Source organism: Salmo salar, unplaced genomic scaffold (assembly GCF_965601325.2).
Source record: "Salmo salar unplaced genomic scaffold, fSalSal1 ptg000691l, whole genome shotgun sequence".
Lineage (NCBI taxonomy): Eukaryota > Metazoa > Chordata > Actinopteri > Salmoniformes > Salmonidae > Salmo > Salmo salar.
Window position 1 is genome coordinate 677,310 of NW_027675466.1, and position 15,912 is coordinate 693,221.

A 15,912-nucleotide genomic window follows, 5' to 3' on the forward strand; every position below is an offset into this window, starting at 1 on the left:
AACGTTTTGAAAATCGCGCCACAGGCTGCCAGTGGCTGTTACGTAGGTGGGACGAATTCGTCCCGCCTAGCCCAGAGAGGTTAAATGGGTAATTGTTTGGTGTAGGTTTTGTGGGAGATTGTTTCTTGTCTAACGTGTGTGAGCCTGAGAAGACTGTTCGTTGATCGTGAGTTCGTTTTGTTATTTTGGTGTTCATTTTGAGTCTAATAAAAGTTCAAGATGAGCAACCACATACCTGCTGCATTTTTGTCCTCCTTTCCCAACGACAACCGTGACACCTGTAATAGTGGAGACATGACTCTGATCATTCTCCTGTATGAAACTAATTCCTCCAGTCTATGGGTCTGGTCCCCTGGCCAGGATGGAAACTAATACCTCCAGTCTATGGGTCTGGTCCCCTGGCCAGGATGTAAACTAATACCTCCAGTCTATGGGTCTGGTCCCCTGGACAGGATGTAAACTAATACCTCCAGTCTATGGGTCTGGTCCCCTGGCCAGGATGGAAACTAATACCTCCAGTCTATGGGTCTGGTCCCCTGGCCAGGATGGAAACTAATACCTCCAGTCTATGGGTCTGGTCCTCTGGCCAGGATGGAAACTAATACCTCCAGTCTATGGGTCTGGTCCCCTGGCCAGGATGGAAACTAATACCTCCAGTCTATGGGTCTGGTCCCCTGGCCAGGATGTAAACCAATACCTCCAGTCTATGGGTCTGGTCCCCTGGCCAGGATGTAAACCAATACCTCCAGTCTATGGGTCTGGTCCCCTGGCCAGGATGTAAACCAATACCTCCAGTCTATGGGTCTGGTCCCCTGGCTAGGATGGAAACTAATACCTCCAGTCTATGGGTCTGGTCCACTGGCCAGGATGGAAACCAATACCTCCACTCTATGGGTCTGGTCCCCTGGCCAGGATGTAAACTAATACCTCCAGTCTATGGGTCTGGTCCCCTGGCCAGGATGTAAACTAATACCTCCAGTCTATGGGTCTGGTCCCCTGGCCAGGATGTAAACTAATACCTCCAGTCTATGGGTCTGGTCCCCTGGCCAGGATGTAAACCAATACCTCCAGTCTATGGGTCTGGTCCCCTGGCCAGGATGGAAACTAATACCTCCAGTCTATGGGTCTGGTCCCCTGGCCAGAATGGAAACTAATACCTCCAGTCTATGGGTCTGGTCCACTGGCCAGGATGGAAACCAATACCTCCACTCTTTCAGGTTTTTGATGAGGTCACATGAAGAAGTACATGGTCCTAGCCTGCAAAGAGGACATCATCCAAGAGGTATTAGAAGTCTGTGATCAGAGATAAGAGAGGACAACATCCCAGAGGTATTAGAAGTAACTGTATTTATGATATATTTATTTATGGATCCCCATTAGCTACTGCAGGAGCTACTCTTCCTAGGGTTTGGCAACATTTTAAAACATTACAATACCTTCACAACATATTTCACAACACACAATGTGTGCCCTCAGGCCTCTACTCCACTACCACATACAGTTGAAGTCGGAAGTTTGCATACACTTCGGTTGGAGTCATTAAAACTCGTTTTTCAACCACTCCACAAATTTCTTGTTAACAAACTATAGTTTTGGCAAGTCGGTTAGGACATCTACTTTGTACATGACACAAGTCATTTTTCCAACAATTGTTTACAGACAGATTATTTCACTTATAATTCATTGTATCACAATTCCAGTGGGTCAGAAGTTTACATACACGAAGTTGACTGTGCCTTTAAACAGCTTGGAAAACTCCAGAAAATGATGTCATGGCTATAGAAGCTTCTGATAGGCTAATTGACATAATTTGAGTCAAATGGAGGTGTATCTGTGGATATATTTCAAGGCCTACCTTCAAACTCAGTGCCTCTTTGCTTGACATCATGGGAAAATCAAAAGAAATCAGCCAAGACCTCAGAAAAAAATTGTAGACCTCCACAAGTCTGGTTCATCCTTGGGAGCAATTTCCAAACACCTGAAGGTACCACGTTCATCTGTACAAACAATAGTATGCAAGTATAAACACCATGGGACCACGCAGCCATCATACCGCTCAGGAAGGAGACACGTTCTGTCTCCTAGAGATGAATGTACTTTGGTGCAAAAAGTGCAAATCAATCCCAGAACAACAGCAAAGGACATTGTGAAGATGCTGGAGGAAACAGGTACAAAAGTATCTATATCCACAGTAAAATGAGTCTAATATCGACATAACCTGAAAGGCCGCTCAGCAAGGAAGAAGCCACTCAGCAAGGAAGAAGCTCTAAAATTACCATAAAAAAGCCCGAGTACGGATTGCAACTGCACATGGGGACAAAGATCATACTTTTTGGAAAAATGTCCTCTGGTTTGATGAAACAAAGGACCATCATTATGTTTGGAGGAAAAAGGGCAAGGCTTGCAAGCCAAACACCATCCCAACCGTGAAGCACGGGGGTGGCAGCATCATGTTGTGGGGTGCTTTGCAGGAGGGACTGGTGCACTTCACAAAATAGATGGCATCATGAGGCAGGAAAATTATGTGGATATATTGAAGCAACATCTCAAGACATCAGTCAGGAAGTTAAAGCTTGGTCGCAAATGGGTCTTCCAAATGGACAATGACCCCAAGCATACTTCCAAAGTTTGACAACAAAGTCAAGGTATTGGAGCGACCATCACAAAGCACTGACCTCAATTCTATAGAAAATTTGTGGTCAGAACTGAAAAAGTGTGTGCGAGCAAGGAGGCCTACAAACCTGACTCAGTTACACCAGCTCTGTCAGGAGGAATGGGCCAAAATTCACCCAACTTATTGTGGGAAGCTTGATGAAGGCTACCCAAAATGTTTGACCCAAGTTAAAAATTTAAAGGCAATTCTACCAAATACTAATTGAGTGTATGTAAACTTCTGACCCACTGGGAATGTGATGAAAGAAATAAAAGCTGAAATAAATCATTCTCTCTACTATTATTCTGACATTTCACATTCATAAAATAAAGTGGTGATCCTAACTGACCTAAGACTAGGATTAAATGTGAGGAATTGTGAAAAGCTGAGTTTAAATGTATTTGGCTAAGGTGTATGTAAACTTCTGACTTCAACTGTATCTACAACACTAAATCCATGGGTACGTGTGTGTGTACAGCATCATACAGTAGTAGAAACAGAATAATTAGTGAGTGTGTGTACAGCATCATACAGTAGTAGTAACAGAATGATTAGTGAGTGTGTTTACAGCATCATACAGTAGTAGAAACAGAATAATTAGTGAGTGTGTGTACAGCATCATACAGTAGTAGTAACAGAATGATTAGTGAGTGTGTTTACAGCATCATACAGTAGTAGAAACAGAATTATTAGTGAGTGTGTGTGAGATAAAAGCTTCCTCCTTAACTGAATACGACCCATTTCTATGTACTGAACACAACCCCTATTACTGTACTGTCATATTGTGATCAGTATTAAAACATGTCCACCTCTCTTCTTCCATCTATTACTGTACTGTCATATTGTGATCAGTATTAAAACATGTCCACCTCTCTTCTTCCATCTATTACTGTACTGTCATATTGTGATCAGTATTAAAACATTTCCACCTCTCTTCTTCCATCTATTACTGTACTGTCATATTGTGATCAGTATTAAAACATGTCCACCTCTCTTCTTCCATCTATTACTGTACTGTCATATTGTGATCAGTATTAAAACATGTCCACCTCTCTTCTTCCATCTATTACTGTACTGTCATATTGTGATCAATATTAAAACATTTCCACCTCTCTTCTTCCATCTATTACTGTACTGTCATATTGTGATCAGTATTAAAACATGTCCACCTCTCTTCTTCCATCTATTACTGTACTGTCATATTGTGATCAGTATTAAAACATTTACACCTCTCTTCTTCCATCTATTACTGTACTGTCATATTGTGATCAGTATTAAAACATGTCCACCTCTCTTCTTCCATCTATTACTGTACTGTCATATTGTGATCAATATTAAAACATTTCCACCTCTCTTCTTCCATCTATTACTGTACTGTCATATTGTGATCAGTATTAAAACATTTCCACCTCTCTTCTTCCATCTATTACTGTACTGTCATATTGTGATCAGTATTAAAACATGTCCACCTCTCTTCTTCCATCTATTACTGTACTGTCATATTGTGATCAGTATTAAAACATTTCCACCTCTCTTCTTCCATCTATTACTGTACTGTCATATTGTGATCAGTATTAAAACATGTCCACCTCTCTTCTTCCATCTATTACTGTACTGTCATATTGTGATCAGTATTAAAACATGTCCACCTCTCTTCTTCCATCTATTACTGTACTGTCATATTGTGATCAGTATTAAAACATGTCCACCTCTCTTCTTCCATCTATTACTGTACTGTCATATTGTGATCAATATTAAAACATTTACACCTCTCTTCTTCCATCTATTACTGTACTGTCATATTGTGATCAATATTAAAACATGTCCACCTCTCTTCTTCCATCTGGTTGATGACCCTTTATTAGTCACATCTGTCACATCATTTCATTCAGTTGAATTAAGTTTATACACAACCCAGATTGTTGTGTCAAGAATTTGACAAATAAACATTCTACAATATTTACAAACACTAAGAAGCAAAATAACAACCAGATCAGTGATGTGTAATTGAAACCAGTTTAACAACACAGTGGGGTGATTGATTATATTAACCTGTCTGGGAACCTGGGACGCTACAATATTTACAAACCCAATAACAACCAGATCAGTGATGTGTAAATGAAACCAGTTTAACAACACAGTGGGGTAATTCATTCTATTAATGACTATTCACTTAGGTGGTGTATTGTCATGAATATTTAGATATAATAATAATATTATATCTCATGACTAGAGAGATATTCTACATTGTTACTCCAGTGTGTCTTATTGAACATGACTAGAGAGATATTCTACATTGTTGCTCCAGTGTGTCTTACTGAACATGACCCTGATTAGAGTGAAACATCATGTTGTGTTTGACACAGAGACACTGAGGTGTCATACCAAAGCCTAAACCCTGGATAGAGGGGCTCAGTGAATGTGGAGGTGAATGTGTATAGATGGGTCAGTGTGTCAGAGGAGGCTCTATAGAAGGACAGAGTGCCGGCTGGCCAGTCCAGATACACTCCTACTCTGTGGGAGCTGGAGGAGGGGACGTCTATGGTAGTGGGATTATTATTGTGCCAAACCGTGTAACTGTTGTCAGAGCAGTCCAGACTCCAGGACTTGTCATTGTATCCAAGACAACAGTCATTAACCCCTCCTCTCCTGCTGATTCCTTTATATGTCACTCCTATGTAAGCCCCTCTCCCACTCCACTCTACCTCCCAGTAACAGCGCCCAGTCAGACCCTCTCTACACAGCACCTGTTCACAGTCCTCAAATCTCTCTGGGTGATCAGGATACGGCTGCTCCTCTCTCCTACATGTCACCTTTCTGTTCTCCTCAGACAGAAAGAGGAGTCTGTTTACTGTGTTTGGGTCCAGTGTGAGATCACAGACATCTGATGGATGAAACCAGGTATATCACAAATCATCGTCATACTACATCAGAATGTTAATGTTTCTAGGTATTAAAAGACAAAGGAAAGGTTATCTAAGATGGTTATCTAGATGAAGCCATATATTATACAGTATAGTATATGGAGCCATACATTATATAGTAAATGGAGCCATATATTATACAGTATATAATAGGGGTTAATGACTGTTGTCTTGGATAAAACACAAACACACAGCAAAATATAACCACAACAGAGCGAAGTCTAATTAGTGTAACCACACATACATAGATCACTTAACAAGCTCTGAAAAATGATCTTTCTTTGAATCAACTTGAAATTAGACTGAGTAATAACAGGATAATTCTGAACATTAGTCAACACTCACATTTTCTAAGCCATGGTTTGATTGTTAACACTCCATCAGGTTTCACACTGTAAGGGGAGCAGGAGAACAGACAGTAAATGTACACACTGGTTCTCTCTCTCTCTCTCTCTCTCTCTCTCTCTCTCTCTCTCTCTCTCTCTCTCTCACACACACACACACACAGTCAGCATATCACATTTTCCATGTGGTGGTAAGTAAAATGTCTGGTTTACAGTACATTTAAATGAACATACAGTACCTAACCTGATAACTATCAATTATGATACCTAACCTGTTAACTATAAATGATCATAACAAACCCAAACGCAGAAAAATGTCTTACAGTATGTCACTCATCAACAGATCGACACATGTACATACTTGAGTTTCTCCAGTCTGCAGTGTGGATCCTCCAGTCCAGCAGAGAGCAGTCTGACTCCTGAGTCTCCTGGGTGATTGTAGCTCAGGTCCAGCTCTCTCAGGTGTGAGGGGTTTGACCTCAGAGCTGAGACCAGAGAAGCACAGCCTTCCTCTGTAACTAAACAGCCTGACAGCCTGCAAAGAGTACAATTATTTTGAAAAGAAAGAGTGGCAGCTGTATACTGTATATTTTGCAACTTTCAGAAATAGTTTCCTGTCCCCTGCCAAATCCATCCGTACATGGATTGATCTTCACAATATCTTATGTAGAGCTTGAGAACATTTTACACATTTTCAAAAAGTAAATGGCTTCATATACTACACTGTATAATGTATGGCTCCATACACTGTATAACGTATGGCTCCATATACTATACCGCTTAATGTATGGCTCCATATACTATACTGTATAATGTATGTCTCCATATACTATATAATGTATGGCTCCATATACTATACTGTATAATGTCTGGCTCCATACACTATATAATGTATGGTTCCATACACTATACTGTATAATGTATGGCTCCATATACTATATAATGTATGGCTCCATATAATATACTGTATAATGTATGGCTCCATATACTATACTGTATTATGTATGGCTCCATATACTATATAATGTATGGCTTCATATACTATATAGTGTATGGCTCCATACACTATACTGTATAATGTATGGCTCCATATACTATACTATATAATGTATGGCTCCATATAATATACTGTATAATGTATGGCTCCATATACTATACTGCATAATGTATGGCTCCATATACTATATAATGTATGGCTTCATATACTCTACTGAATAATGTATGGCTCCATATACTATATAATGTATGGCTTCATATACTCTACTGTATAATGTATGGCTCCATATACTATATAATGTATGGCTTCATATACTATACTGTATAATGTATGGCTCCATATACTATACTGCATAATGTATGGCTCCATATACTATACTGCATAATGTATGGCTCCATATACTATACTGCATAATGTATGGCTCCATATACTATACTGCATAATGTATGGCTCCATATACTTTACTGCATACTGTATGGCTCCATATACTGTCAGTCAAAGGTCAGATGGTGAGGTATCAAATTGTCATTGTATTGTGTATTTAGGCCCTTTCTTAACGTGGATCTGGTGAACAGTTATCACTTGTTGACCAACTACAGGAATACTGACCTCAGAGTCTTCAGTTTACAGTGGGGATTCCCCAGTCCAGCAGAGATCAGCTTCACTCCTGAATCCTTCAGGTCATTGTTACTCAGGTCCAGCTCTCTCAGGTGTGAGGGGTTTGACCTCAGAGCTGAGACCAGAGAAGCACAGCCTTCCTCTGTGACTCCACAGAGTGACAACCTGTAAAGAGTTTAACATGATATTAATCACACTGCAACTATTTGGCAGTGAATAGAGAGATTGGTAGCTATATATATTTATATTCAGTGGGGTCGTGAATTACTAATAAAGATGAGTAAAAAATACTATAAAATAAAAAACATACAAATACTGAACTACATAAACTACTTGACCAAAAGTATGTGGACACCTGCTCGTCAAACATCTCATTCTAAAGCATGGGCAATAATATGGAGTGCCCCCCCCCCCCCCTGCTGCTATAACAGCCTCCACTCTTCTGGGAAGGCTTTCCACTAGATGTTGGAACATGGCTGCGAGGACTTGCTTCCATTCAGCCACAAGAGCATTAGGGAGGTCGGGCACTGATGTTGGGTGATTAGGCCTGGCTCGCAGTTGACGTTCCAATTCATCCCAAAGGTGTTCAACGGGGTTGAGGTCAGGGCTCTGTGAAGGACAGTCAATTTCTTCCACACCAATCTCGACAAACAATTTCTGTGTGCACGGGGTCATTGTCGTACTGAAACAGGAAAGGGCCTTCCCCAAACTGTTGCCACAAAGTGGGAAGCACAGAATCGTCTAGAATGTCATTGTATACTTCAGCATTAAGATTTCCCTTCACTGGAACTAAGGGTCTAGCCTCAAACATGAAAAACAGTCCCAGACCATTGTTCCTCTTCCACCAAACTTTACAGATGTCATTGTCCATTCAGGGCGGGTAGCATTCTCCTGGCAACCACCAAAACCAGATTTGTCAGTCAGACTGCCAGATGGTGAAGCGTGATTCATCACTCCAGAGAATGCGTTTCCACTGCTCCAGAGTCCAATGCTGGCGAGCTTTACACCACTCCAGCCAACACGTGGCATTGTGCATGATGATCTTAGGCTTGTGTGCGGCTGCTTGGCCATGGAAACCCATTTCATAAAGCTCCTGACAAACAGTTCTTGTGCTGACGTTCCTTCCAGAGGAAGTTTGGAACTCGGTAGTGAGTGTTGCAACCGAGGACAGACGTTTTTAACATGCTATGCGCTTCAGCATTCGGCAGTTACGTTCTGTGAGCTTGTGTGGCCTACCACTTTGCGGCTGAGTCATTGTTGCATCTAGACGTTTCCACTTCACAACAACAGCACTTACAGTTGACCGGGGCAGCTTTCGCAGGGTAGAAATTTGACGAACTGACTTGTTGGAAAGGTGGCATCCTACGACGGTGCCATGTTGAAAATCACTGAGCTCTTCAGTAAGGCCATTCTACTGCCAATGTTTGTTTGTGGAGATTGCATGGCTGTGTGTTCGATTTTATACACCTGTCAGCAACGGGTGTGGCTGTAAAAGCCAAATCCACTAATTTGAAGTGGTGTCCATATACTTTTGTATATATAGTGTATATTGTATGCTACATATTTGTTTTACAAATGAGATTATTTTATACTAATACAGTTGCTCCGAGAAATATATTTAATTTAACAAGTAACAAAAAAAGATAGAGGTGAACGTTTTTGGATCCCCTGTTTTCATCCCACCAAAACAACTCTTACACTAAAAGGGCGTTATCATAATTTTAACAATTTCATCATTTCATTCCAACCTCATAGTGTGGAAATATATAGGAAATACAGGTAAATCATGTTTTTGACTGCATTGGGCCTTTAAAATGCATTCTCTCTACAAGCAATCTCTCATTCATATAAAATATTGTAATTGTCATGTAATCTAGTTTGTCTATATGTAAGAACAATCACAATGAACGGTTTAACTTAATAAAGGCATGTTTACTGCTAACTTGACATGGTTTCATATTACAAGAAACATATCAGAGAGGTGCCCACTGGCCCTCATTAGCATATGGCCAATCAGATAATGTTATGCAAATAACAAATAACACCAGAGTAATGATAATGAATACATGTACAGTGGAGCCCTGAATTATTGGATCCCTTGATAAAGACGAGCAAAAATTTTTACAAATAAATGATACAAATACTGAGCTTTTTAAAAATATATGTTACTTCATACTAATACAATTTGGTGTGATGGAGTTTTTCTTCCAAACGTCTCTGCCAATAACAGCTAGTTTTCAGTTTTTCCCTCCCCACTCAGACCACTCCCAGACAGTCCTAGCTAAATTATTCCTTGAGAAATTGCTCTTTGCGAACAAACAATTTTTTGTTTATTTTTACAATTTAAATTGAAAACAATCACAGTAAGGTACTTCTTACCCAGAGATTTGTATTTATTTATTTTTATTTAACCTGTGTTTAACTAGGTAAGTTAGTTAAGAACAAATTCTTATTTACAATGACGGCATAGGAACAGTGGGTTAACTGCCTTGTTCAGGGGCAGAACGGCAGATTTTTACCTTGTCAGCTCAGCGATTCGATCTATTGAGATAAAAATGGCTGCATTGGACCTTTAAAACGGTAGAGTTTAAGCACAGTCTACATATACTGAGGTGTCAGATTTACATTGTATTGAGTATAATACTGAGTTTGTTAACACTCAGATCAGGTGAACAGTTATCTCTTAATGACCAAACACAGGAACACTGATGTCATGACGTTGGCCTGTGGGTAAGGTTTATGACCCCCCCATAAATACCTTTCTCCCTTCCCTCTCTCTCTGACTCTACTGAAGGACTCTTGAATAGCCTTTGTTAAACATAGAGAGTCTGGGAACATCAAACAAGTGGGGAGAAAGGAACCATATTTCGACAATAGAACCAGTTGAAAATATGCGTTGGTACTTAACTTGTTATGGATAGGGGGCAGTATTTTCACGGCCGGATAAAAAAACGTACCCGATTTAATCTGGTTATTTCTCCTGCCCAGAAACTAGAATATGCATATAATTAGTAGCTTTGGATAGAAAACACTCCAAAGTTTCTAAAACTGTTTGAATGGTGTCTTTGAGTATAACAGAACTCAAATGGCAGGCCAAAACCTGAGAAGATTCTATACAGGAAGTACCCTGTCTGACCATTTCTTGGCCTTCTTTGTCATCTCTATCGAAAATAGAGGATCTCTGCTGTAACGTGACACTTTCTAAGGCTCCCATAGGCTCTCAGAAGGCACCAGAACGGGGAATGATGACTCTGCAGTCCCTGGGCGAAAACAGTAGCGCATTTGGATAGTGGTCGATCTGAGAACAATGAGACGGGTGCGCGTGCATGTGAAGAGTCCATTTTACATTTTCAGTGTTTGAACGAAAACAACGTCTCACGGTTGGAAAATTATCACTATTTTACTAGAAAAATCGCATAAAAATGTATTTTAAACAGCGTTTGACATGCTTCGAAGTACGGTAATGGAATATTTTAAAAAAATTTGTCACGATACGCGACGGCGCGTCACCCTTCAGATAGTGTCTTGAACGCAAGAACAAAACGCAGCTATTTGGATATAACTATGGATTATTTGCAACCAAAACAACATTTGTTGTTGAAGTAGAAGTCCTGGGAGTTCGTTCTGACAAAGAACAGCAAAGGTAATCCAATTTTTCTTATAGTAAATCTGAGTTTGGTGAGTGTCAAACTTGGTGGGTCTCAAAATAGCTAGCCTGTGATGGCCTGGCTATCTACTCAGAATATTGCAAAATGTGCTTTCACCGAAAAGCTATTTTAAAATGTGACATAGCGATTGCATAAAGGAGTTCTGTATATATAATTCTTTAAATAATTGTTATGTTTTTTGTGAACGTTTATCGTGAGTAATTTAGTAAATTCACCGGAAGTTTCGGTGGGTATGCTAGTTCTGAACGTCACATGCTAATGTAAAAAGCTGGTTTTTGATATAAATATGAACTTGATTGAACAAAACATGCATGTATTGTATAACATAATGTCCTAGGAGTGTCATCTGATGAAGATCATCAAAGGTTAGTGCTGCATTTAGCTGTGGTTTTGGTTTTTGTGACATTATATGCTAGCTTGAAAAATGGGTGTGTGATTATTTCTGGCTGGGTACTCCCCTGACATAATCTAATGTTTTGCTTTTGTTGTAAAGCCTTTTTGAAATCGGACAATGTGGTTAGATAAAGGAGAGTCTTGTCTTTAAAATGGTGTAAAATAGTCAGATATTCTAAGTACATAGCCCAGCCATCACGGGCTAGCTATTTAGACACCCAGCAAGTTTAGCCTTCACCAAAATCAGATTTACTATAACAAAAATGTTATTACCTTTGCTGTTCTTCGTCAGAATGCACTCCCAGGACTTCTACTTCAATAACAAATGTTGGTTTGGTCCCAAATAATCCATCGTTATATCCACACAGCGGCGTTTTGTTCGTGCGTTCTAGACACTATCCGAAATGGTAAATCAGGGTCGTGCGCATGGTGCATTTCGTGACAAAAAATGTCTAAATATTCCATTACCGTACTTCGAAGCATGTCAACCGCTATTTAAAATCAATTTTTATGCAATTTATCACGTAAAAAAGCGATAATATTCCGACCGGGAATCTGCGTTTCGGTAAATAGAGGGAAAAAAAGAAAGACGGGGGCGGCCAGTGCACGCGCCTAAGCCCACTGTCCCCTGATCGGCCGCTTGACAAAGGCGATAATGTGTTTCAGCCTGGGCCTGGAATGACGACATTCAGGTTTTTCCCGGGCTCTGAGAGCCTATGGGAGCCGTGGGAAGTGTCACGTTACCGCAGAGATCCTTTGTTTTGGAAAGAGATGTCAAAGAAAGCCAATAAATGGTCAGACAGGCCACTTCCTGTAAAGGAATCTCTCAGGTTTTTGCCTGCCATATGAGTTCTGTTATACTCACAGACACCATTCAAACAGTTTTAGAAGTTTTAGGGTGTTTTCTATCCATATCTAATAAGTATATGCATATTCTAGTTACTTGGTAGGATTAGTAACCAGATTCAATCGGGTACGTTTTTTATCCGGCGGTGTAAATACTGCCCCCTAGCCCTAACAGGATAAACTGTATCTGGGAAAGTCTACACATTATAGATTCACATGGAATTGTTGTGCAATTTAAATTCATTTTAAATGAAACTATTTGTGAAAAGATTAAATGTAATTATAGCTTCCAAATGAGAGAATTGGGTTTTCATAAGGTTAGAGCCCTGCTCAATCAGTGGCCCGCCCCTGTGAAGAGACATGGATTATAAACTATGAAACACACCCTTCTCCCCCTCCACTATATAAGCCCTTGACGAAAATGTAACCTCCTGTTCCGAGGACGATAGGACGACGGTCCATACGTTAAAAAGGACTAACATGTCAACTACAGAACCAAGCCAACCTCAGCATGAGCTTTGGTTGTGAATGGTATGAACTTTGAACTCTTATTCACTAAATAAGTGAGACATCCTAGCCGTTGAGTCAGCAACAGCAGCTGTAAACGTGGGCTAGGAAAGGACGGACGACGTATCCATTCTAACACACAACGAAGATACTACAACGTATCCAATTTACCAAGAGACATTCCTCTGAGGACAGGAAGATCTCTGTTGGCCAACACGGCCAGCATCTACGACCAACCTACCGAAGCGCAGCTCAGAGTAAATGTTTATTGCATTTTCCTTTTCCAAATGGGCGGTAATTTAGAATGCATAAGATACTGTATTTACGATAGCATAGCTTCTCCCTTTGTTCCTCAGTCTTCCCGCTCTTTCATTCAAGCCCAATCCCATCTCTTTGTGTAACCAGCCGTCATACAGGTTCCGTCCCCCAGGGAAGTTCTCTGTATGACATAATATGCATTCTGTGTATATGTAATTCTGTGTGATTAGTTAGGTATTTAGTAAATAAATAATTAAACCCAATTTTGTATTGCTGATTCAACTTGTTAGCCAGGGTTCGTGAAGATAACCAAGAATTTACAACTTTCAGATGAGACTGAAATAAGGTGACGATTAATATTGACTGCTATTGATGTAAAATATTACTAGGTCTTTAAGAGTTTATTCGGAAGATAACAGCTCTATAAACACTCTTTCGTGGTGCCCCAACTTTCTAGTTAATTACATTTACATGATTAGCTCAATCAGGTAATATTAATTGCAGAGAAAGGATTTTATAGAGTAGCATGTCATATCACTTAATCCGGCATAGCCAAAGACACGACACTGACCTGAGAGTCTCCAGTTTACAGTGGGGATTCCCTAGTCCTGCAGAGAGCAGCTCCACTCCTGAATCCTTCAGGTCATTGTTACTCAGATCCAGCTCTCTCAGATATGAGGAGTTTGAGCTGAGAACTGAGGCCAAAACTTCACAGGATGTGTCTGTGAGTTTACAACCAGTGAGTCTGACAACACAGAGTTAATACCATGAGAGACAGGTTGTGTTATAATCCATGATGTAGTTGTAAAAAAGTGGTGGGTGTTGTGTAAACGCTGATTGCTGTTAACAGAGAATAAAGTAAAGCTGCCCATATACTTCAATACATTTTCCCACAAAAGATGCATAAATGCTCATGCAAAATGAAAAAGATGTGTAAACTGCATTTACTTGCGTTTACCCTCCACTGATTATAATGCTATGCTTAGCTTACACTATTACCCAGACACAACTAATGTGTACACTGTGCATACATGGCTCATTGTTTTCTCTAATTGTTTTTTATATAAACATTTCTTCAAGAGTTTTCAGCTGATAGAAAATCAAGTCAGCCAATAACCTTGTTTCTATCCAACCATTTGTATTCAAGTAAAGTACATTTCTGATAAAACAGTAATGAAATGCTAGATGGAAATAGCATCCCACTGGGTAAAAACTGATTGATCAATGGGATGACATTGAATCAACGTGGAAAACTGAATGGATTCGCAAAAAGTCATCAAAGTAAGGGCATTTTGTATTTTTTTAACCCAACGTTTAACCTAAATCCAATGACATGGTGACATTTGCTATTCATTTCATGTTGAATTTACGGTTAGTTGAGAATTCAGCTAAATGTAAATCAAAACTAGACATTGAACTGGCGCCAATGCCCAGTGGGATATTTGTCGTAAATTTTCCTAAATGTCGACAAAATAATTTACTCTAGACAGGGGTGGATAATGTTTGCCAGTAAAATAGCACATGGGACCAATGGCAGTGGACACGCTTTGTTGCGCAAATGTTGCTAGAATCAGGGGTGCAATTTTCACTGGGGACGGGGGGACATGTCCCACCCACATTCTGAAATTGCATTTTTGTACCCCCCCAGTTTTATCATTGGAATGGGGTTAAAAACGAGGCAACAGTGTGCTTTAGGACCATGTGGACGCCTCCGAGTTGTCGGGTAGGCTGTTTGGAGTGTTTATCCAACTGGATTATACCCCTCCCCCCACCACTTCCAAAACCAAAGTTGCGCCCCTGGCTAGAATAACCATCATGTCGAAATAAACTGCAGCCACATTAACTCACACTAGGACTTGGAAAATCATGCAGTTTATTAGGCTACAGATTTAATAAATTATGATTAACTTCACAGGTTTGTGAAAGTGCACAGTGATGAACTTGATCTTAAAAAATAATCTCATGAACCCTCTGCACTGTATCTGCCAGTCGTTGGCTAGAGTGCATGTGACCAGACAAGTGGGAAAATGTTCTGATATCGCTAGACTTTGTGGCAAAACCATCGACAGAATAAAACATTTCATAGAAACTCAAATAACTTCTGTTTTTTATTTGGTAAATGAAAAATTATAGGTGCATTTTTCTAGGGAAAGCAAATTGGTCGACTAGATTGTGAAGAAAATATTATTCCCAATAGTACCAAACTCTAAACTAAAGAGCTATCCCAGCAACCCCTGCTGTTTAAACCCAAAGCCACAGCACCCGCTATCCGCTAGTCATTAAATTAAGGTGACAAACTCTTATTAGAAACACATGGATTTGCTCACCAAATTAAAAACCGTAAGCTTCACTGTCTAAACACATATGGTGTGGACTATGTGTGCCTGGTAAACACATGTGGATCTGGTGAACAGTTATCACTTGTTGACCAACTACAGGAATACTGACCTCAGAGTCTCCAGTTTACAGTGGGGATTCCCCAGTCCAGCAGAGAGCAGCTTCACTCCTGAATCCTTCAGGTCATTGTTACTCAGATCCAGCTCTCTCAGATATGAGGAGTTTGAGCTGAGAACTATGGCCAAAACTTCACAGGTTGTGTCTGTGAGTTTACAGCCATTGAGTCTGTCAACATAGAATAAATACCATGAGAGACAGGTTGTAATAAAATGTTATGCTTAGCTTCCCCTGCTTACACTGTTACACC

General features: G+C 40.0%; 1 protein-coding gene across 3 annotated transcripts in view; it reads right to left on the reverse strand.

Annotated features, from left to right (window-relative positions):
* Positions 1-1,330: 1,330 nt before the first annotated feature.
* The window catches only part of LOC106599998 (NLR family CARD domain-containing protein 3), a 36,289-nt gene continuing 21,707 nt past the window's right edge, over positions 1,331-15,912 (reverse strand). For 2 of the 3 annotated variants that reach the window (XM_082972447.1, XM_082972446.1), the window contains 6 exons: positions 15,657-15,830; positions 13,780-13,953; positions 7,528-7,701; positions 6,283-6,456; positions 5,923-5,969; positions 1,331-5,537 (listed from right to left, as the gene is read on the reverse strand). In XM_082972447.1, coding sequence (XP_082828573.1) covers positions 4,987-5,537; positions 5,923-5,969; positions 6,283-6,456; positions 7,528-7,701; positions 13,780-13,953; positions 15,657-15,830 — 1,294 coding nt within the window. In that variant the 3' untranslated portion in view covers positions 1,331-4,986. The remainder of the gene's footprint in view (positions 5,538-5,922; positions 5,970-6,282; positions 6,457-7,527; positions 7,702-13,779; positions 13,954-15,656; positions 15,831-15,912) is intronic. The other variant, XM_082972448.1, reaches the window with a different exon arrangement.